We start from the raw sequence: 24,505 nt of genomic DNA on the forward strand, positions 1-24,505 counted from the left end.
TTCTTATTGTTATAAATGCATTTTGTAGCCATTCGCTGGACCTTTCCATGTTAGGAAGGTCCAAAGAAATTACAGTGCAAGTGAATGACACCATCACTAGGCTGAAAAACAAAATAAACATGTCAGAGGACATTTTTCCAAATGAGCAATCTGGTGCATTTAAAAAAAAAAGAAACAATATACTGGCCAGCTCAGAAACACCAAAAGACCTGAAAGACCACAGAAGACAACCGAAGTGCATGATGACAGAATTATTTCCACTGTTAAGAAAAACAACTTCACGACATCATAGTATAGTAGGCAGTTGGTCTGGGTCACTGCTGTTTATTAATGAAGCTGCTGCTAGTGCTGATAGAAGCAGCAGGATGAATTTTAAAGCATACAGGACTATACTCTGCTCAGATTCAGCCAAATTTTCCAAAACTGTTTCACTGTAGAGAGATAATGACAAAAAATAATGTACTGCAAAAGCAGGCCAAAAAGTTTATCAAGGAGATTTGATAGTCTTCAATGTCCTAGCCAGTCATCCATTCCCAGGCCGTCAGAGCATGCTTTTCAGATACTAAAGAGAAACCTTTAGGCAGAGAAATCCACAAACAAGCAGTGACTAAAGGGCCTAGCAGTGCATCTCAAGGGAGGAAACAGACTTCAGATGGCTACAAAGGGTTTTCATCCAAGTATTAGAAACAATCCTTCACCAATTACTTTTGAGCCTCAAAATGTTGGCTATGTGTAAACATGGCTGTAATACTAAACAGTTAATGCAATACTTTTCCTAAACCCCTTTAAATAAACCTGAAAGTCAGCACTTCAATCACATATTGATTTAACATCCACTGTGATGGTGTACAGAGGCGAAATTGCCAACAAGAAGTCACCATCCAAATACGTTTTCCCTTGATTGTACACACCATGAATAGAAATAAAATTAAAATGTTATTTCGATATCTTGGATTTATAAGAGCTGCAGTAAACATAAATTCTTGACAGTTTATTTTCACTGTACCAAAAAATATAAAAACATTATCACTGTTTGAACTCTTTTTAATGACCAGTCTAGCATTTCTGAGACAGGTTTTGGTATTAATATCAGAAAATGTAAATATCCCCCTAAACCATAATCCAAGATGAACACTTAATCCTTCTTAGATGAAGGACAATGATGTTTGCCAGTGGTCTGTGTGTACCTCCTCTTAGTGAAATACATTTGCATAATTGAAAACAACGTTCTTTACAGTTTGCAGGCAGCAACTATATAAACTCAGTGTGCTGAAATAATGGCTAAATGAGGAGTAAACGAGATTTGTCTGCTCAAATCAGCATCAGAGGAGAAGGACAGGCGCTGGCAGCACTGCTCAGTTCATCAGCGCATGTCACAGCACATCTCGGCTGATTTATTGACAGATCAACTCAGATGTCTCTCAGCGTGCTGTGAGGTTTCCCAGTGAGGTACAGCGAGTCACAGAGCTATGACTGCTAATTCTTTAACTCACAGTGAATTTCCTCATGACAGATGGGAAAGGTGTCCGCCTGCTTGGTGGGGAATTCAGTGGATTCCAGCTCATGTGTTAATTACATTTAGAGATGCTAAATCTTTTTTTTTTTTAAATTAACATAAATAAACATATCTTTTTAATGTTGGTGGGTTGATGACTTGTTCTCTTGCTATAGATTGGGGCACTCTGGATTAGATTTAGCAGCCTAACAAGCCAGCTTATTGTTGAGCGCATTAAGTAAAAATACTGGCAACCGCCAGAGCTATCCCTCAGTCTAGTAGTCTAGTAGTCTAGTAGACAAATCTATGGTACCAGTTAAAAAAAATCTTCTTCTTCTGACGTTAATGCATTTACAAGATGTTCACAAAACTTATTCTGATCTTGAGGTCCTTGAGGTCAAGTTCACTGACATTCAACTTTCTCCAAGATTTTTAGTAGATGCACCTCTGGTATCAATTTCAGAATCCTAGGTGGCTTTCTTCTCAATTTATCACATTCACAATTTTTCCATATTACTTGACCTTTGACCTTAAGTTCAAAGTCTTTGAGATTCAAACTGCATCCATCCATTCATCCAACCATCCAACCATAGCTCCAGGTCCAATTGTACCACATGAGACCTTCAAGCAATGCATGAGGAGGGCAAGAGTGCTGCAGCAGTGGAGATATGGAGAGGGTGTATGGATTCCAGAGGAGGAGAACGCTGGCAACATCAAGTGATTGAGGAGCATCTGGCTCTTCAGTGTGGAATGCAAGATCTTGTTCAAGATTGTTACAATTATCCTCATTGGTTTCCTCCTAAAGAACTCCTATATTGAAACCACAGTACAGAAGGGAGGAGTCCCAGGTGTTTTAGGCTGGGTATGGTAACCTGGCTGATCAAAGATGCTTTAGGAAGCAGAGAGTACTTGGGAATAGTGCTTGTGGAGCTTGCCAAAGCCCACCCAAGCTGGTGGAAAAATCCTATTCAGTTATCACATTCCCAAGAAGATCGAAAGTCTTATCCTTCATTTTCAAGACAACAGGAACTTTTAAGAGTTGGATTCCTACTTTAATGAAAATAATAATGGCCCAAGTGACTTCATGTAGGTCTGTTTGCTCATAAGGAAGTGTTAAACCAGTGTGAGTTGGTTGTTTGAGTCACTTGTGATTTGCATACTTCATTTTATTCTAATGTAATCAATAAATAGATTAAAATGTAAGTAATTCTTGCTCAAAAGTCTATGTAGGACATCCAGGTGATGCTTTAAAAGTAAGTTTAAGCAATGCCATAACTATGACTGGATGCTGAAAAAAGACTGCCTGCTGACAGTTATTCAGTGTTGAAGTGTTTGCTCACTAACTCCTTTGGTTAAAGAATTAAATTGATGGTGACAGTTATTATCAAACTAAATTGATACCTTTTAAAGCTGGATTATTCTTGAAATCACACTATAAATGCTGCCATATTTCCACTTTATATAGTCGTGATTTAAACAGCAGCTGCTATTTACACAGCTGGACTAGATGTGGAATAAATGGAAGTAAGAATAGCATCAAATGACTTGTGAGCTATTTATACTCCTTTTAGATATATTTGTGGTCTCTAGCAGCTCCTGAGGAGAATTTTTGACTTTTCAGCAGAAATCAGCTGACATTTGGGGAAATTGCCAGTTCACTAAATACCATGTTCTTATCAGCCACCTCCTAACTGTGTGTTTCTGCTGCTTGACTCTGGGCAGGATGTATGACAACTTTTTTCTGCTTTTCCGCTGAGAGGGTGAAAACCAAACCTAAATGAAACACACACACACACACAAAAAAAAAACGATCTGTGAAGTTTTCTTTTAGATGATACATCAACTCTTTTATCATATCGGGATTTATTATCATTCAATGCATGCACTGAAAAGATCATAATGTTTTGTGCTACTTTCATTTCCATAAAGGATACCAGCCGCAGTTTGCCAGTGAGAAGTCTTTACTGACTCATCTATAGAAGTGTATAAACGGGTCTGTTAGCATGAAGCAGGTAAGTGTGAATGACTAGAAGGTTCCACTTTTTTAATTGGGTGTAGGCAGCATGGCCCTTTTCACATGAAGTCCGCCATGTGGGTGGAAGCTGTTGTGGGGGCTGTGATCTCACAAAGGCAGCTTTTCCGCCAACCAATCCCTCACTAGCTGTTTGGACGCAAGCCCAGCCCCCCTTGGATTGCCCTCCTCTTTTCCTCTCGCTCTCACTGGTGTGTGTGTCATGCACATACACTCTCTCGCTCACATATACACGCTTAATGCTCCATGCTCAGTCATAGTAGGAATTTTCCACTCAGCAGCAGGAGAACATTGCAGCCAGCTGTGCTGTCAATTGCAGTATATGCTCAAATCCCAAAGACTGTTTGCAGACATCCTTATACTCCCAACCAGCTTTTTCTGTCTTCCCTCATGTGTATGGATATAGGCACGCACACAACTGTAGGGGCAGAAAAACACATGGCGTGCTAGTGTGTTGATGTCTATTAGCAGCAGGACTCTAACCTACAAACTACGTATTGCAAGAATAACTAAAAAGAACTTCATGCAAAGATCAATGTGTGCTTTTTAACAGAAGAGTGAAGCAGAAGAATACAAATCCAACTACTGGGATCCAGAGGCTGTCTCCCCCTCTGCTTCTTTCACTCTTTTCTAAACTCTCACCTTCTCAAGAATCTTTCATGGATCCCCTCCAACAACAGCATACTCTCCCTTTCTCGCTCCTCACAGTCTCTCCCTCTTTTGCGTCATCATCACTCACCATAGAAATCATGCGTAAGGACAGACATCCACATCTAGCATGTGTTCTGTTTACATTGGAGGGCTGTTATGTAAGTGAGAGCCCACCCACTTCCCTTCCCCCTTAGCCCATACGTTTCCCTGCTTCCTCTCAAATCAGGTCAGGTGAGGACTGCTGACTGGGAGAATTGCCCTCAAACGGCCCCTAAATGAAAATATATGTACAATCTTGGAAGTCTACACCAGACAGAGAAAGTAGTGACGGGGGAAAATGAGGAGTTTGAGGAACATGTTTGATAAACATTGGTTGGATGTGCGTAAATGGACAAAGAAAAAAAACAAATCGATTCTCTATGAATCTTTGAATCCCCAGTGTGATACAGCAGATGGTGCAGCCTGTTTCCAAATACAGTTTTGTGAAATAGTATTTGCCCCCTTCTTTCCTTGCAGGTTTGTTTCAGTTCATCAAACAAATTGTAACATTAGATAAAGATAGCCCAAGTACACACAAAATGCAGTTTTTAAGTGATGGCTTCATTTGTTATGGGGAACAACTCCATCCAAACCTACCTGGCCCTACGTTAAAAAGTAACTTTTATTCAGCCACATTGCAGGGTAATTCAAGCATGACCAGCCTGTTTAGGGTTCAGATCATTGTCCTGCTACATAACATGAACTGACGGCTGGACATCCCCCTCCAGGATTTTATGGTAGAGACCAGAATTCATCGCCCTTCAATTATGGCAAATTGCCCAGGTCCTGATAGATGCCTGAGCTATTTGTAACTTAGCTGCACCATAATCATTAAAACGGATGTGCAATTTCCAGCAATGTGGTAACCACAACACCATAAAAAGTCAATGGTATTCAGCAAGTTCAAGTCAGCAGGTAAAATAACTGTTTGTGATGCAAAATGTGGAAGTCCCAAGTTCAACTTTTCTCAGTTTCAAGACAAGAGACCACCACTGACTGTCTGGACTTTACCTGAGTCAGCTTTATGTCGTTGTACCAATACTCAAGTACATAAGACACTATATATGGTTGCTTCATAGTCTAGTGAAGCAACCATCTAGTCTTGATGCTAGCTGGAGACACAAATCCCTTTAGGGTTGTGTCAGAGGAAAGGCATCTGGCATAGAACTCTCTGAAGTCAAGCTATGTGGGACTACTAACTGTTGTGACCCCTTGTGAAAAGAGAGCAGCCAAAAGTAGCTTTTATAGTATACTGTTTATGCTCTTGGTCATGGAACAGAATCCATGGCATGCAGTATATACAACAGTGCAACATAAGCTTGCAGGACAGTCTTGTGTGTTTTGGTAGATGTGGAGTAAGAGTCCCCTTACCACAGTACAGGGTTTGTGTCCCAATGATCCTAGGGGCTATGTTGCCTTTTGCCCCTGACAGTGTTTCCTGAGGCAAAGGGGCCTGCTGGGGGGCCAGACAAAGAGTGATTTAGAGGACCCCCATGAAAAAGAAAAAATCATGGGACCAGTTTATCCTGCCCAGTATAGGGTTACCAGGGCACCACTCTGGAGCCAGGCCTGGGGAGGTAGCTTGAGGGAGAATGCCTGGTGGCTGGGCCTTAGCCCACGGGGTTCTGGGCATGTTCTATTGGAAGGATGCCCCAGGACACGCTGGAGAGATTAGATCTTGGTTAGGCTGCTGTCTCTGATAAGCAGGACACTATTGATGGGGGATTTACTCATTGCTATACCAAAAATCTTTTGGCATGAAGACATTCATCTTACAGAGCTTGGAAAACATTTTGGAAACAGCTATTTCATCTCTCCTTAAAGCATCTAAAAACACCAACAAACAATAGTTGAATAGTTGATAAATGATTGTAACAAGACTCCAGAGAGTCGCTGCACCTATTCACTAAGAAATAGTTACAGCACTTAACTTGCCCTGAAAGCATAAACTGTCATCTGAGTATTTAAATTAAACAAACAAGAGACATTGTGTTCGCTAACAAGCTTTAAATAGCAACAGCATCAACTGTATAAAAGATGGGTGTAGTCACTGTGAAGTTCCCGATTAGTGAAGTTCCTTAATGAAGCCCTAAGCGGACTTTTTGTTGTTGCTGTTGTCATTGTTGGTGAGTGTGGTGCAGATCTGCATGAGAAGCAAGAACGCAGCAAAGTATATCCCCACATTTCCGTAATGGGGACTGTCTTTGTCATATTCAGGACAACCTGAACCAGCACTAAGCCCATAGTCTTATGGGAGACAAGTGCCATTTTCCTATAACTTCTACACTACCTGAAATGTCATTGCAACTGGAGTAGTCGACACTTGTGGTCATTAGAAAAAATGACAGTTTAAGGCAGTATCGCACTGACTTCACTTTTTAGATTTAGAAAGTGCACTCATCTCTTATATGAAGTTCGATAAAGCAAGATGCTTTGAAATGTGGTTTATTAACATTTGATTCTAATTAATAAGCTTAGTAATAATTCAAATATGATTAATAAGATATTTCTTGATCATACTCCATTGAATCATCATAGCAGTTCTCAGTCCTGGCGATGATTGGATTTTGGTAAGGATCTCTGTAGAGTCTAGATGTTGGTGCTGGTAAAGGTGAAGATGTAGGCTTGAATGAGGCTCTGAATGACCAGGGAGAGGTGGAAATGGAAAAAAGGGATGCATGAATGATACTCTTAAAAGCAGAATGACAGAAGAGTACTGAGATTACTGAAGCGCACAGGAAAGAGGCTTATTGGCTCACAGAAGATGGGCAAGAAAAGGACTGGTCTAGAGTAACGGTGCCATTACTGATCCCATAAAGTTGATTCTGTCCATCTCGACATAACATTTTCAGTGTGAGAAGATGAAATGAAAACACTACGTCTACATCAGGGGTGTCAAACTCCAGGCCTCGAGGGCCGGTGTCCTGCAGGTTTTAGATATCACCCTGGGTCAACACACCTGAATCAAATGATTAGTTCATTACCAGGCCTCTGGAGAACTTCAAGACATGTTGAGGAGGTCATTTGGCATTTAAATCAGCTGTGTTGGCTCAAGGACACATCTAAAAGCTGCAGGACACCGACCCTCGAGGCCTGGAGTTCGACACCCCTGGTCTACATGAACAAAATCATCTTTCTCAGATTTCCTTCCTTAAGCATGCACCAAGACATGGTGTCAGTACTGAGTTTGAAAGCGTGTGAAAGAAGAAGCAATGTAAAGAATAGAGTTATACACCCAGGATACCACACAGACGCATGATTACTGGTGTTCCTTACTGAACATACCCATAGCTTCATTTTATGGGTGATAGTATTTGTATGCTTTAAAGTGAAGTAAGGGCTCTTTAGAAAAATAAGTGCCAACTGCATGTTTCAACATGACAATAGCATAGCATGCAAAGCCAGATGCAGATTTTCTGACCTCATCTCTATTCAGAAGCCTTGGGATGAATCAGAGCACCAAGTGTTAGTGAGACTTTATCACCCAACCTCCATGTGCAACCTCGCTAATACTATTGTGGCAGAATCTGAGCCTATCCCTGAAGATTGGAGGCCATTGTTCCAGTAGATTAATGCCCATACCTTTGGAATGAGATCTTTTACAATCACATATGGGTGTAATGTTCAGGTGTCCACACATTTCTGGCTGCGCTGTGTACATGCTTTGAACTTTTGGCAGCATAGACAGTACCAAAGAGATAAACAGTGAAATAAATTCCAGATTGCATTTTGAACAGTGTGAGAGTGGGAGAAACTGACTTGCAAAAGATCATGAGGGATTTATTAGGAAAGCAGACTGCTACAATGGGAGATTCTCCATCAGAATCCTTTTCTGGGTAAGTCATACTACAGGAACAAATGGAAGGATGTGATGGCAGAAATGTCAAGTGAAGTAAAAGGAAAAAAAAAGATCAAACATGAGTGAAATTCAGGACTTGTCTGACACGGCAAAACACATTGGGAGATAATGTTCTTTTCAAAAATGATAAAATGTCAGAAGTTATGTGCATGTTATGTGAAAACAAGGCTCTTAATCAGGATTAAAGTGGTGTGTGAAATAAGTAGTGTGTTTATGAATGGGTAATGAGGATTGATTTTAATAAGGAGATTACAGGCAGGAGGCTTGTGAGGAGGGAGCCAACTAGACACCAACTGAGGGAAATGTGTAAACAGACAGATGGTGGTGGTGTATGTATGTGTGTGTGTGTGTGAACATGCACTAGGGTTCATAAGATGGGTGGGGTGTTCATTAATCGCAGGGTTAGCGGTTCGATCTCTGGTCCCACCCTGTGCCGAAGTGTCCTTGGGTAAAACTTAGAACTTCGGGTTTTTCCCGGTGGTAAACAAGCAGCTTACATGGGAGCTCTGCCCCCTTTGGGGCGCATATATGAGTGAGAATGAGAAACAAAGGGTTCTGCAGAGCGAAGCTGAGGTTTAAAAGAGCTATAAGAGTGCAGGCGATTTATCAGTCATGAGATCAAAGCTGGGAGGTATCCAAGGAGTAGACGAGGAAGGATATCTCCTGTGCAGTGCATACCTTAATTTATCATATAAACATAGCTTTTTGCAGTAAGTTAAGATGCAGGTGATACAACATACATTCTTGATTTTCCTTGCACCTTTACCTCAGTGAAACATTCTCAAGACTCCACAAGAGATAAAACAGTTAGTGGGTGAAGAACTATGAATCAGCGACAGTGGCAGAAACAAAAACAGAAGTAAAGTCATAGCGTGAAACTGCTTTAAACGTTCACGATTGCACAGCGTGATTCATTACTAGAAACTGAATTCTTGCTGTTGCAAATCACTTTGCTTCTCATGACCCATACACATAGTTCAGCATACAGTGCATGTGGGTAATCTTTAAATTTTCATATGTGCGGTTGCTGAACATTTCATGCCAAATCACTGGTCGTTCATTTTCTAGCGGCCTCTGCTCTTTTGTAAAGATCTAACTGCAGAGAGTAGTTCCCACAAGCGTTTGCAACTTCATGCAAATGCGTTGGATGGGGATGAGGTAAGGGCTGCTCGCTACTTAAGCATAAAAAACCTTATCTTAATGGACTGGGTATGTGCATGACGTGCTGAAACAGAGGAGTGCCTTTACATTCTCTGGCCAAAACCATAAAAGTCAAGACGGCAACTATACCTGTCCACATACCATTAGTAGCAGGGTTGAGGCTTTCTTTTATCATTTCAAATACCCTGCACTCATCAGTGGCAATTAATTATTCATTACACTGCAACGTTTTTTTATGCAACAAGGCAACAACAGACATTTATGTTTTGAAATGCATCCCAAGGGCCATAGCTTGATCATCGATGAAGCTATGGCCCATCATCATAACATCACCCACTGGTTTTTGGATCTGCATTTCACAGCCTCATCTTCAGGATTTTGCCCATTTTTTTGTTGATATTTGTAGCCAGATGTGTTCATATTTACCTGTTATCATGCTGTATTTATTCACTTTATGGGTGCAAAGAACAGCTAAATACTAGAATTTCACTCACCAAAACGATGTACCAGATTCTTGTGATATTTGCACTAAAATGGGCCGAAAGAAGTTCACAACATAGAGAAAGGTCCACTGGTGAAAGGTTTACTTCAGTGCCTCAGATTAGTGGGGGTGAAGCACAGAAGACAATTGTCAGCTACAGCTCCCTGTGTCAGCACACCTGTCAGTCAAAACAGCCACACCTAACTCATTACATACCAAATTAATTTATGGTGTTAGGTTCTAAACATGCTTTTTTTTAATGAAGCGAAGTTTAGATGCTTTAATAAAGGAGTCTATGGGCATTAACTTGCTTTCAGAGCAACCTCAAGTGAACATAAGAGGGGCTGGTGCTGGCTTTATTTTTTCATCCCTCGCCACTTGAGAAGAAAGAACATAAAACATGAAAAAAAAGTAAATTTATCATCTATATTGTGGCAAAAAAGAATGTATTAATCATTTGCACGAATAAACCATATACAGTTTATAAAACAAGCACAAACGGCAAAATAAGGAGAAAAGCATATGGGCTAAGAACTGGCAAACCTCTTGCAAACGACATGAAATGAAAACCCCACATGTGAAGACATCTGTGGTGGAGACGTTTCAATTCAAATTTATTGTGAGGGTCTTGAGTGCCATCGTGTGGCAAGTAGGAGCCAGACCTTGAGCTCTACTAAGTGTTTCCGTAAAGGGCGGAAGGGGATGTTGCCCATATCCAATATGTCTGCCGGCGTCTACGTTGTGTGAACAAAAACAACTCGTGGACGATGGCAGACATCGGAGTCGACGAGCTATCGCAGCTCGAATATCTGTCTTTAGTGTCGAAAGTCTGCACGGAGCTTGACAACCATCTGGGAATAAATGACAAAGATTTAGGTACGTATATTATGTCTCTAAAAAATCGCCTTCCGCCAAAACTAGCTAGCTAGCTTATGGTAACTAGCGGTTGTTAGCAAACTAGCATCTGTATTTACTGTCAACATATGAGTTCCTTTTGGATGTATTGTGTCGTTTACTAGATTTAAAAAAAAAAAGAAAAGAAAAAACTTTACATACTAATCCTTCAGTAAATTCGTTGTGGGTCTCTTTTTAATGCTGGGATTTAAACTTCGACAGTTATGAGTCTCATCTAGTTCTTCGTTAATGTGTTGTTTGTGGTTCCTTTATAGCTGAATTTGTCATCAGCCTTGCCGAAAAACAACCGAGCTTTGATGGATTCAAAGCACTTTTACTCGAAAATGGAGCCGAATTCACAGTAAGTTAGTCTCTACGAGTTGTTCATGAAGCTCATTGTTATTCAACTAAACATTAACTTTTTCTTCGCTTATTATAGGATTCTCTCATCAGTAATCTGCTCAGGCTCATTCAGACGATGCGACCACCATCCAAAGCATCTACAAGTAAAGGTAAAGTAGTTAGGCTAACTGTAAACTGGGCAGCTAATGGTCCCAAAGACATATTTTACTCCTTAAAAGTGAAATTTCTAACCGTGTACTCCTCTTCCAGCATCCGAGTCCGTGGCTAAGCCGAAGTCAGAAAAGGAAAAGCTGAGGGAGATGTTTCCTGCACTGTGTAGACCAAATGAGCCGGCACCGAAGGTGTGTGGCTTTATCACACTGTCATGAAGCTGCAGTGTCTACATTATCTTTATTGCAAAACAAGCTTGTACACATGGGCCCTGTACAAAGAAACGATCTAAACACACACAGGATGTCTTCTGTTGGCAATCAGGCTAAGCGGTGTCACTAAGCTGGTTATCATTTTGATAAGTGAACCCAGGATTTTCCTCTTTGTGTTTACATGAAAGGGCTGGTATTGGCAGTACAGCTAGGAGATGCAGCCTCAAAATTACAATATTTTAAGAAAGTTTGCAATGATAATATTTCTGACAATATGTACACAAAATACCAAATGTTTTATTGATGCTTGTAGGCAACAGGATTTGTAATTGTAAGTAAATAAAGGTAATTTTTCATCCTCCCATGTCTAACATACGTTGCTCCGAAGCACTCACAATCTCATCCGGTTTTTAATTTATTCAGCTAGTGTCCTATGTGTTTTTAAAAAATGGGTAAATTAAAGAAAAAAAACAAAAACTAAATAGAAATGTTGACCAATTTATGTTGACTGATTTTTGTTATACTGAACTTTGTAGGCTCTCCTGGATGAAGATGATGTTAAAGTAGCAGCTGATGCCATGAAGGAACTGGAAATGTTCATGCCCAGTGTCAGCGGAACAGAGTCCAAAGGGAGCAAGAACAGGTAAGACTCAAGTCACTGGTCACATTTCATTGTCATGTTGGATTTATTTAAATCTCTGATACCTGTGCTCCAACTAGCAAACTTGCGACGGCTGTTTGAATTCAGGATATTATTGTTGTGTTTATTTTTATGTATTTCTGGCTCTTCTCCTCTTGTAGATCAGAAAAAAACAGGCGAAGTCGCAGCAGAAGCAGAGAAAAAGACAGACACAGAGATCGAGACAGAGATCGGGAAAAGGACCGAAAGAGACGGCATCGTTCCCGATCCTATTCCAGATCCAGGTCACGCTCCAGAGACCGTGATCGGCATAGAGATAGAGATAGAGACCGTGGCAAGAGAAGAGACAAATCTTCCCGCTGGTCTGAGCGCTCACCTAGTCCGAGAAAAGACCAAGAGAGAGAGTCTGACCGCTGGAAGGACAAACATGTGGATCGCCCTCCACCTGAGGAACCTTCTGTTGGTGATATCTACAATGGAAAGGTTACCAGCATCATGCAGTTTGGATGCTTTGTTCAGCTTGAGGGACTCAGGTTAGTATAAGGTCGCAAACATTGTATAAATATACCTTCAGTTTTAAAGGGGCCTGCTGGTTACTAAAGATGTTTTCAGTGCATACTATTTAGAGATGTCTCCTCTTTTGTCCTGTCTCTTATTTCATTGTTAAAGTTGTCCATGATCATCTTCTCAATTTCTAGGAAGCGATGGGAGGGTCTGGTCCACATTTCTGAGCTGCGCAGGGAGGGCCGTGTGGCCAACGTGGCCGACGTTGTTAGCAAAGGCCAAAGAGTCAAAGTCAAGGTGCTGTCATTCACAGGGTCCAAGACCAGCCTCAGTATGAAGGTAAAAAAACAAAACATAACAGTGTAGTGCTCAGTTGATTTTAATAAAGTAAGTAGAGATTTTCTGTGTTAAAGTGAAGGAAGTTTTCAGATGTCTTCCTAATGATCCTGCCTGAAGAAATAAGATTTTTATCAAATAATTTGTGCTTAATTAATTTTACATTTATTGTATTATAAATGTATGTATTTATTCATTCTGGTGAATTTCAGCCAGTGGAACTAAATCAAATTTTCCTTGAGATTTTTCAGCCGTTGTGTCTCAGCTCCGGGTACAGATAATGGAACGTTTTTATTTCCTCCTCTGTTTGCCAGGATGTAGACCAGGAGACGGGAGAAGACCTGAACCCCAACAGGAGGAGGAACGTTGGCCCCGACGGGGGGGAGGAAATTTCCATGAGGAATCCTGATCGGCCGAGCAACCTGAACCTCGGCCACGCGCCGGAGCTGGAACAGGATGACACACTGGAGCGCAAGAGGCTCACCAAAATCTCAGACCCAGAGAAGTGGGAGATCAAACAGGTGGGTTCACATTTGAAGTGGCTGAAGCTTCGTTTACGTCTGTGCGTCTATCTAATTTTAAAAGGTGTTTGTTTAAAAAAAAAAATGCTCTTGTTGTGTAAATTTCCTCAGATGATTGCTGCGAATGTTTTGTCCAAAGAAGAATTTCCTGATTTTGATGATGAGACAGGCATCCTTCCTAAAGTTGATGATGAAGAGGGTAAGAAATTGTTTTGTCTATGACTGAACTGCTTTAATAAATGAGTAATTCAGGCTAGTAAAGGCACTTAATAAAACAGTCATCAAGTATTTAAATAATTTCAGTTTTTTAGCATTAAGTATAAATATTTAATACTATCTTGTGTATTTGTTCTTCTTGAATATTTAAATCGTGTATTTGCCCTTGTTCATGTGAACCATGACTAAGTGTGACCTGATTGCTAACTGGTTGGTTTCATTTCATACAGATGAAGACTTGGAAATTGAGCTGGTTGAAGAGGAACCACCGTTTCTGAGAGGCCACACGAAGCAAAGCATGGACATGAGCCCTGTCAAGATTGTCAAGGTAACAGTAGAAGTTTGAGTGAAAGGAAAAAAAGAATAAACTAGGAGTAAATTTTCAAAAAATTATCAGGCCATAAAGTTTTCCAGCACCCTGCTGTGATTTATAAATTGAATTAATTATATTATAATTCTGGCGAAATATTCTTGTTTATATTTAATAGTTAAATTTAAACATCTCGGCAGTCAAACAAACAGAACGTCCCTGGTTTGAATCCATTGGCCAGCTGGAGCCTTTCTGTAAGGAATTTGCATGTGTTTCCTGCGTTGGTTCTCTCTAGGTTCCTCCCAGTGGAACATGCAGGTTAGGTCAATTGGTAATGCTGAATCGGCTGTAGGTGTGAGTGGTTGTGTCAGCGCTGGGATAGACTGGTGAACCTTTCCAACCAGCTTAACCACAGCCTTGAGCAAGAATGGTGAAAAAAGATGGATGAGTTTATAAATTTTTAATTTTATGAAGTAAATGAATTTCTGTAATATATCACCATGGACTGATTCAGGAAAAGGCACAACTTGGTGCATAAAACACCATCTCCTGCAGATAGTGATCTTATAGTCAGAGCAATACAGTATGTTGTTTAATTTGGATTTAATGATTTATATGGTATTTAATTATGATCTCTTCCTGTGCTCTTCATAGAATCCAGATGGCTCGCTGTCCCAGGCAGCCATGATGCAGAGTGCTCTGGCAAAAGAGAGACGAGAACTGAAGCAGGCGGCGCGGGAAGCAGAGATGGACTCCATCCCCATGGGGCTGAACAAACACTGGGTTGACCCGCTGCCAGATGGTTAGAAATCTTTTGGACGTCCTCATTAAATCAGTTTTAAACTAATGCTAAATAGGAGTTTGTTGAACAACACATCTGCAATCATGACATGAGGAAGTATCTTAAATTCGGTTTTCAGATGTTATTGGACAATATTTTATCTTTGCTTTTGGATAAGCTTTAAATTAATGTAGCACTGTAGCATGTATGCTAGCCCTGCTTATTAAAAACCACAGCCCAGACACAACACTTCCTCCATGCTGGCAGACAGCACCCCTCAGGCTTGCCGGTACTGGAGATAGTTATCTGGTTTCCTGCAGCCCCCCATCTGGCCGGAATAGTCTTGTCATGGTTTAGTGTGCCTGTGTGCCCTCCTTAAGCACAAGGTGGTCTAGATGGCTTCCACTGGTGGGCATTATTCTGCCAACCCAACAGAGATGTAGCTTAATATGCGGTCAGACTTGAGTTGTAAAGCTAGATATATTTCCTCTTCTCCCTTACAGCTGATGGTCGACAGATTGCCGCTAACATGAGAGGCATTGGCATGATGCCCAATGACATCCCAGAGTGGAAGAAACATGCGTTTGGAGGGAACAAGGCATCCTATGGAAAGAAGACCCAACTCTCTATCCTGGAGCAGAGAGAGAGCCTACCCATCTACAAGCTGAAAGAGCAGCTCATTCAGGTTCATTACAGTTTAAACTCAGTGGGAGAAATTTCTGAGATTTAGTTTCATGTTTCAAAAATTGGTTTCTAACTGAATCTATTCAAAGATGGCTGCAGGTTGTTAAAATGTCCTAGGCGGACGCTTTCACCTATAAATGGCCTTTAAAAAGAATTGAAATGACTAAAATTGGACTTTGAAAGTTTAGATTGCCCAATCTGACTGTAGGGCTAATCTGGTCATTTATAGTTTGAGCTTTTCAGGGTATGTTGTGTAATAAAAAACTTATGAAATACTGAAACATCCTCAGCCTAAAAACATCCTCAAAATACAAAAATCCACAAAGCTTCAGCCCAGTGGGGTGGAAATATTGACATGTGCAAGTCTAATAACAAATAGCTATCCTAAAGAGGATAGTTTCACGTTTTCTCTAAGATTTAGCAATGACATTTTCAAGTTGGTATGTAAAAGTTCTTAAAATGTTTTACATTAACTTGGTCCTTGATGTTGATGATTAGGTTAATTGAGCTTTTAGTAATGTTAATGACCAGATTTTTAGCTGGTGTCTTCTTTCTTCTGGTTCTGACAAAGTAAAATATAACACCCCCAACAAAAACTGTTATTCCCTCTAAAAAAATAAACCCAAATAAGGATGGATGCTTTTTGTTTACCTGTTGCTAACTGTTGCCGTGTCCTTGTTAATCTGTTGCAGGCTGTTCACGACAACCAGATCCTGATCGTCATTGGAGAGACGGGATCTGGAAAGACCACACAGATCACCCAGTACCTGGCAGAGGCTGGTTACACAGCCAGGGGGAAGATTGGCTGTACGCAGCCCCGTCGTGTGGCTGCCATGTCAGTGGCTAAGAGAGTCTCTGAGGAGTACGGTTGTTGTCTGGGACAAGAGGTGAGTTAAATATTTCTGATCTTGAGTAAAGTGCAATCGTGTTACAGTATATAATTACTGAGCATCTTTTGCACACTGCAGCTTTGCTTAATCTCATTGGGACTTATCTTTTTGTGTTTTCCAGGTGGGCTACACCATCCGTTTTGAGGATTGCACAAGTCCTGAGACTGTGATCAAGTACATGACAGACGGTATGTTATTGAGAGAGTGTTTGATTGACTCAGAGTTGGGCCAGTACGCCATTATCATGTTAGATGAAGCTCATGAGAGGACAATCCACACTGATGTTCTTTTTGGCCTCCTCAAGAAGGTAAGCAAAGGTCTCCTACATTTAATCTCTGACTTAATGGAGAATCAGAGACAAAAGGGATTCTGAGTGTTTCTTCTTGTGTTTGTCAGACTGTACAGAAGCGCACAGACATGAAGCTTATTGTGACATCAGCTACACTGGATGCTGTGAAGTTCTCTCAGTATTTCTATGAAGCACCCATCTTCACCATCCCCGGCAGAACGTATCCAGTAGAGGTTCTTTACACCAAAGAACCTGAGACGGACTACCTGGATGCCAGCCTCATCACTGTCATGCAGATTCATCTGACTGAGCCTCCAGGTATGTTTTTTTTCTCTTTAAGTCATGAAAAATGGATGTTCTTTCCGCCTTTGGACTCTAGTATCAGTCCATGTCATCCATCTTATTGTGACTCTTCCTTTGCAGGAGACATCCTGGTGTTTTTAACTGGACAGGAGGAGATCGACACAGCCTGTGAGATCCTTTATGAGAGAATGAAGTCTCTTGGGCCTGATGTTCCTGAACTGATCATTCTGCCAGTTTATTCTGCCCTGCCCAGTGAGATGCAGACCAGAATCTTTGACCCAGCACCCCCAGGCAGCAGAAAGGTACCTTCAGTAAATCTTTAGAATCTATAGAAACATATAACATTTGTTTTGTTCAAAAATTACAATTTGTGTAACTGTCCCTTTTCATTTGTCTGTAGAACTAAAAGTTTGGTTCATATAATATGTTTCAGTGATTTAGTCAGTGTGTTTAGTATTTTTTTGGCCTTATATTGACATGGGTAAAGTCAATTCAGGATATGTTGTTGCTTCAGAGCAAATATATAACGTCCTTTGTTCTTTCTCTCAGGTTGTCATCGCCACAAACATTGCAGAGACCTCTCTGACCATCGATGGAATCTATTATGTTGTAGATCCAGGCTTTGTCAAGCAGAAAGTGTACAACTCTAAGACCGGCATTGATCAGCTGGTGGTGACGCCAATCTCACAGGTACAGCGGCTTTGTGATGTACTTGATGTTGTAGCAAAGGAGCTCTTAGAGCCTCGCTGAAGGCATTAGTGTTTCAAAACGATTTAGTGTGAGATACAACTCTTTATTGTATTTGCTCCAGGCTCAGGCTAAGCAGAGGGCAGGTCGTGCCGGCAGAACAGGCCCTGGAAAGTGTTACAGGTTGTACACTGAGAGAGCCTACAGAGATGAGATGCTGACAACCAATGTACCTGAAATCCAGAGAACCAACTTGGCCAGCACTGTGCTGTCGCTGAAGGTAGGTGCTGTCGTCCTTCAGTTCTTATCATGCATAGGATGACATCCTGCGTTATTGAGAAGAAGAAATTGAACGAGTTAAAAAACAAAACAACTAACAGACAGGAGAAGTAAACTAGAACTCTGCTTTAACGTTTCAGATCACTAATGTTCATATTAATATTGACTCCTCCAGGCAATGGGCATCAATGATCTGCTGTCTTTTGACTTCATGGACGCTCCTCCTATGGAGACTCTGATCACAGCCATGGAGCAGCTCTACACCTTAGGAGCCCTGGACGATGAAGGCTTACTCACACGACTGGGTCGAAGGGTAAGGATGTTTTTACCAAATAGTTTCTCTCTGCTGCAAAGAAGAGCAGATAAATCTACACGTAATCAGATTTATGTAGCTGTATTTTCTTTAACTTCTTGTCCTTCTGTTATTCTGATAAGACTTTTAATCTCCTGTGCGTTTGTGTCTGCTAGATGGCTGAGTTCCCTCTGGAGCCCATGTTGTGTAAGATGCTGATCATGTCCGTCCATCTGGGCTGCAGCGAAGAGATGCTCACAATCGTGTCGATGCTGTCTGTGCAGAATGTCTTTTACAGGCCTAAGGTATGCTTTGAACACCATCCAGTCATTTCTACACATGTCATTCCTTATCTGTGTAAGCAGTCATGCAATGTGTTGTGGTAGCGCTTCCTTTGAATCAATGGACCATTGAATCCACTACGGTTTAACTGCATTAAGTTGAGATCAAGGCCACTTTATACAGATTAGGGGATGTCCAGTGGAAATGAACCCTTCTGGGAAATCTTTAGCAACCTCAGGACTTATTTACTTCAAATTTTTTTTAGAAACATTTAAACTTGAAAAAGCAAAGTTTCATAAAAACTTTACAAATGTTGAAATCTGGGAGCAGGTGGCTATGAGAGCTGCAGCTGAGTGTTTGTGATGTTTTTAACATTTTTATAGTAAAAGATTTTGAAATGCATTCTGAATTCAATGATCCCCCCCCCCCCCATTTTTTTGTGTTAAAGGACAAGCAGGCCTTGGCTGACCAGAAGAAGGCAAAGTTCCACCAACCTGAGGGCGATCACCTCACCCTGCTAGCTGTCTACAACTCCTGGAAGAACAACAAGTTCTCCAACCCCTGGTGCTATGAGAACTTCATCCAGGCTCGCTCCCTGCGCAGAGCCCAGGATATCCGCAAACAGATGCTGGGGATCATGGACAGGTACAATAGAGCCAAAATGTTAAATACTAAAACTAAAAAATTACTTTAAATGTTAACAGTAGCACAAGAAATTATATTGCTTATAAAGATTTAACATGTTCTTTTCTCTTTAGACATAAATTGGATGTAGTATCTTGTGGTAAAGCTACTGTGCGAGTCCAGAAAGCCATCTGCAGTGGTTTCTTCAGGAATGCGGCCAAAAAGGATCCTCAGGAGGGCTACAGAACCCTGATAGACCAGCAAGTTGTTTACATCCACCCCTCCAGTGCTCTGTTCAACCGGCAGCCTGAGTGGTATGTCAGCATTTCAGTTTTACTGTGCCACAGCGAAAGAGGAAGTAAATCTTTTTTGCAAATTGAGCACTGTCTGATTTCTCAAATTCTTTGTCGATAGGGTTGTGTACCACGAGCTGGTGCTGACTACAAAGGAGTACATGCGTGAGGTGACCACCATCGACCCTCGCTGGCTGGTGGAGTTCGCACCTGCCTTCTTTAAAGTGTCCGACCCCACCCGCCTCAGCAAGCAGAAGAAACAGCAGCGCCTCGAGCCCCTGTACAACCGTTACGAAGAGCCCAACGCTTGGAGAATCTCACGCGCCTTCAGACGCCGATAATGTGTGTGACATCACAAACGCGCAACTCGGGTACTTGGACAGTAGTGACAAAGTCGGATGTGTGGTCTCGTACCAGCACTGGGAAAACCCTGCAGGATGAAGGGTTTGCGTCACAGTTTGATTTGAAGCTGCAGTCAGTCCTCCTTTCAGTTTTGTAAACAGTGTACATTTTCCACCAAAACTTACTGATCACATTTCTGTGTTCGTCTTGACTCTTGACTTTTTGTTGTTGTTTTTTTTTAAATTGAGATGGGGTGGGAGTCTTGGTGTCAGTTGTTTTAGAAACACCAGAAGTATTTCCTTTGTTTAAGACTAGCAGGAAAAATTGGCGGTTTTAATGTTCTGTTTGCAGATTTTGCAAAACAATGTTATATTTATTTCTATTCTCTAAATTGTAATACTGCAATGTTAAGTCTTAAGTAATGACCTAAAGGAAATCATAATGGGGCTTTTATATTTTAACTAATCAACTGATATCAGAGTAAAAGGATGGAAAAACATTTGTTTGATGTATTTTGTACAGGAATTGAGACTTTCACTTGTCGGTGTATCAAAGAATTACAGTGAAACTATGAAAACGTGTTCTCATTAAATACTAAATTTTCCTTAGCCTGTTAAGATTTTGTTGTCATCCACCCATTTTTATCCAGCTATCTGAAGTCGAGTCAGAGCTTTTTCCCTTCCTCCTGAGGGATGCCAAATGCCAGACAGATCTCTGAGTTAGGTGTGCCAGAAAAACATCCAATGGGAGTCATCCAGAAGAGGTCCTGATCAGATGCCCAAACCACCTTAGCTGACTTCTTTTAGATGGGAAGGTAGGGTGGCTACTCTGAGCTTCCTCTGCATGTCCAAGTTACTGTTCCTGATCAGTTGGCAAATTAAAAGCTTCAACGTCTAGCTCAGCTTTCTCTTCACAACCATCAGTAACACCTGCTCTTCTACAGTCTGCCTGTCAATCTCATGCTCTACCTTCTGTCACTTGTGAGGAAGATCTGAACATATTTGTACTTCCTTGACTGAGAAAACAACTCCTTCCCCAACCCACAGACAGTAATCCACGGTTTTCCGGCAGAGGACTATGGCCTCAGACTGAGAGGCGCTGACTCGTAAGCTCCTCTTACAAAGGTAGAGAATGGTACCCTGGAAATTTTCCTGAGGGGGAAATTGTGGTATTGTAGCTAGTCACAAAGAGGAGAATAAAAATGAGCCAAAGAAGTTAATGGAAGAAAAACAATTACAGAAATTTGAATGAGAATGTTTAAAAATGCACGAAAAAGATCAATTTGATGACTTTGATGTTGTTAAGGGTGGATATTCTAGGGATTAAGAATCAGTGGTGGTAACAATCTAACAGGTAACAACCTATGAAAAGTTTTATATGAAGATGGAAACTCAAGATTTTAAACTTCAGGATGTTTACAAAGAGAAACGCATAAGCCAAAAAATATATTTTTAAAAACCCCACGCTTAATGCATATTAACCTTGAGCTATGTAGAGTTGTCCAACAGGGGGCAGCAGCGCTGAAACATTTAGCTTCAATCGAGAGAAGCGAAATGCGTTTGAAGTGTAACAACTTGCATGTTTATCTTTGGTGTGCACAGAGCTGGAGAATCCTGATAACTAATTATGTCTTTATAATGAATGTTGTCATCTTGACATTGCTTAATTGTAAAGATGCATGATAAAGTTCGTCCTAGGAGTGTAAAATTAGGATGAACTGCTGAGCATAAGTTGCTGTGTTGGAGGTGAATCTGTGATCAGTCTTACCGAGAATCCCAACATTTGAAGACTTTAAAGCATTTCTGACAGAAAATTGAGCCGTCTTTATAGTAAGTACACCTTAAATTATTATTCTTTATCCATTTCCTTCTTTTGTTTTATGACTTTAAATTTTTTTTTTAAAAGTTTGTTTTTAGTACAGGTTTATTGGTTACTTATACTTAAATATTATGGCCTTGGTGTAAGAAAAGTCTCATTAAGTGTGTTATCGACTTTTTGTTTTGATTGTCAGTGTATTTCCTAAAAAAAAGTTTCCATATTTTAGTGAGTCAGGAGTGTGAATAAAAGAAACAGCAAAAAAACATTTTAAGTTGAAGTTGGACTGCAGGATAAATTTTTACTCTATGCTTTCAAACTGCAGATGATGAAACGGATGAAGGTGGTTAAATGGTACTCACCATTCCTGAGGGTCAGACTAATGGTCAGCAGGCGTCATTCACAGTTTTCAAGGTATACTGTCTGATATTGTCCATGTGAACGCTATGTACTTCTTACTTACTGACATTTTCCAGTTCTGCTATGTGTTATTTCCTACATATGAAAACTGTAAGGGTCACTTCATATGAAATCTACCAAATCTAAAAGACTTCCCTCTTGACCCCCTCAGAATGAAATTATTTACAATTATTGTACAATAACTTTACCATATTTAATCATATTTAATGATACCATGCAAAATTCATACTGTGAATATTTAGGAGTTGTGGTACTTTCTAATTTTGCCTTATTAGCTTTTTCCAGCATTTTCACATAACTTCATAAGTACAGGAGATAGTCACACAGACGTTTCACACATCTGCCAGTGTTGCAAGTCAAAGATTTTCTATAACCAGCTTTGAACATCAGTCTATCATAACTGAAATAGCAGAACTGCAGGAATTCCTTCCATGGCCACACTCATATAGAACACAAAGCATATGACAGCTCTCCTTCTTGACTTACTTCAGTTAGTAACACAACTCTCTGAAGGTTTACCCAAAATGCACTTAGAAGGTTTTCTGCACTGAGTTACAAAAAAAGAAAAACATCCAGGGTAGCTTGTTTTTCCTCACGCTGCACTGATGCTCAAAATTGCTTATAGAAAAATTGTGCTGTGAGTTTGGCTTTAGATTGTGACACAGACTGATTTGATTTCAATTTCTAACAGAACGTGTGTTTTTTCAGCCCCTGTGGATATCTCCCGTATTTATAAAGTCTCGAGAGCTCACAAATGCTAGAAAAACAGCGCAAATTTAAGTGGCAAACCTCGATTGAGGACCAGTTTTAAGTACCTTCCATGTGTTCCTCTTGACTAAGCAAGGTGAGAAATGTAACTAGTAGGTATCAACAAAAAACAGCCGGATTTTTTAAATCTTCAAAATGTCCACATATGAACATTTCCAAAATTTGTGTAACCTTTGCAGTGTCTTTCTCTTGCAATAATTCTCAAGCATCCTTGAAACAAACTTAGATCATTATGCCACAAACAACATTACTTCCAGCCGGAAACTTAATTAAAATGCAACACCACCAATCTCTTGTTTGAGATTTGAAATTTAAAGAAATCAAACTCTAATTTCTCTTCTACGCCAGGCCTATTCCATTGTGACCTCAGAGCTGGAGATGATTATCAGGGCTTCCTCTGACTTTCCACTGGCACACAGAGGCGTAATGCACTCTTGTCTTCGGTAGCCTGAGGGGTCTCTGAGGTTTTACAAGTTCCTTCCAGCCCTGCTCACTACCTCTGACTCATACTTTAATACACAATGATCTTGTTGGGAAGTTCATTATCTTGGCAATTCATCTTAATTAAACAAAATGAAGACTGTTCTATGGATCTAGCTGGAAATTTACACATGTTCAGACTCACTGGAAGATCAGTGCCAACACAGTGTTGCAATGCCTGGTGAGAAAAATGGAAAGTGGAACGACTGTATAGCATGCATCTTCACTGACTTTAAAGCAACAAGAACTGGTTGCACAAGTTTGAATTTATTTTGGATTTTCTCTAAGCAACACAGTGTCAAAAGTATACATATCCCCCTACTAATATCTGGTGAAATGTCAAGTTGCACCTTGACCAGATACTTTTGTTCACTATGAACAAGCTTTTGGCATAATTTTGTCGATATTTAATGACTTTTCTTAACACAGTTCTTTTAAACTGGTTAGTCTAATGGCATGAACCTGGCTTTTAAGCGCAGTCGACAAATTTTCAGTAGGGCTGAGGTCGGGGCCATTCCAGAAGCTTAATGTTAGCCTGCTTTGTCCATTCCCAAACTAGTTTTGATGTATATTTGGGGTCATTGTCCTGTTAGAACACCCAGTTTTCAACTATCGAGCGATTTGTGGTTAAGTTGAAGAATTTGGAGGTAGTCCTCCTCCTTCATTATTTCATCCACTTTGTTCAATGTAACAGTCCCAATGGCACCAGAACAGCCTCAGAGCATGATGCTGCCACCACCGTGCTTGACGGTGCTCTTAGGTTTGAAAGCCTCACATACCTCTTGTCATTGTGGCGAAATAGTCTTTGCCTCAACTGACCATAAAATTTTACTCCAAAACACATTTGTCTTGTCCATGTAGGCAGCTGAAAATTTCAGCTGAGCTTAAAGGTGCTAATTTTGAAAAAGTGGCTTCTTTCTTTGTCCATGGTGATGTAAAACTCGCTTCACTGGACAGTGACACTGGTGTTCAGCAGTTTCCAGTTCATGGCAGGCTTGAGTGATTCCTGGGTTGTTCCTGAACATCTCAAGTAATTTCCTCTCGTCTCTGAGGGTGATAGTTTGCCAAGGTTAGAAGAATACCTAAAGATCTTCTCTGAGTTCCTTGGTCTTTCCTATTGTTCGGAGTATTGGTCAATCCAATGAGTGCTGTCAGTTTATGCTAGCAAAGAAAAACTACCAGTTGTAGCCAATCATGATCACTTAAGACAACTTAATGGCCTTGTCAAGTTAAAAGACATTGTAGGCCCTTCAGCACCACTTATCAAAAGATTTCAGTGAGTGTATGTATATAATTCATCTTGCATGTATGATTTTGATCTGGTGAGGACTAGAGTAAACCCAAAATAAATGAAAACTTATGAACCCAGTTCTTGTTGGGTCTGTGTAATCTATACAGTTATTCCACACTGA

At 40.6% G+C, this 24,505-nt stretch overlaps 1 protein-coding gene across 1 annotated transcript; it reads left to right on the forward strand.

Moving 5' to 3' along the window:
• The first annotated feature begins 10,428 nt into the window (after window positions 1-10,428).
• Window positions 10,429-20,212, forward strand: dhx8 (DEAH (Asp-Glu-Ala-His) box polypeptide 8). The gene is made up of 23 exons (XM_063482605.2): window positions 10,429-10,594; window positions 10,888-10,973; window positions 11,052-11,124; window positions 11,225-11,316; window positions 11,874-11,980; window positions 12,139-12,510; window positions 12,676-12,820; window positions 13,132-13,338; window positions 13,450-13,537; window positions 13,785-13,882; window positions 14,519-14,666; window positions 15,149-15,330; window positions 16,022-16,216; window positions 16,341-16,526; window positions 16,616-16,826; window positions 16,932-17,113; window positions 17,361-17,501; window positions 17,623-17,778; window positions 17,953-18,090; window positions 18,246-18,374; window positions 18,800-18,996; window positions 19,110-19,289; window positions 19,390-20,212. The coding sequence occupies exons 1-23, from the start codon at window positions 10,486-10,488 to the stop codon at window positions 19,607-19,609; spliced, it is 3,642 nt and encodes a 1,213-aa protein (XP_063338675.1). The 5' UTR covers window positions 10,429-10,485; the 3' UTR covers window positions 19,610-20,212.
• The last annotated feature ends 4,293 nt before the right edge of the window (window positions 20,213-24,505 follow it).

Source organism: Pelmatolapia mariae, linkage group LG8 (assembly GCF_036321145.2).
Source record: "Pelmatolapia mariae isolate MD_Pm_ZW linkage group LG8, Pm_UMD_F_2, whole genome shotgun sequence".
Classification (NCBI taxonomy): domain Eukaryota; kingdom Metazoa; phylum Chordata; class Actinopteri; order Cichliformes; family Cichlidae; genus Pelmatolapia; species Pelmatolapia mariae.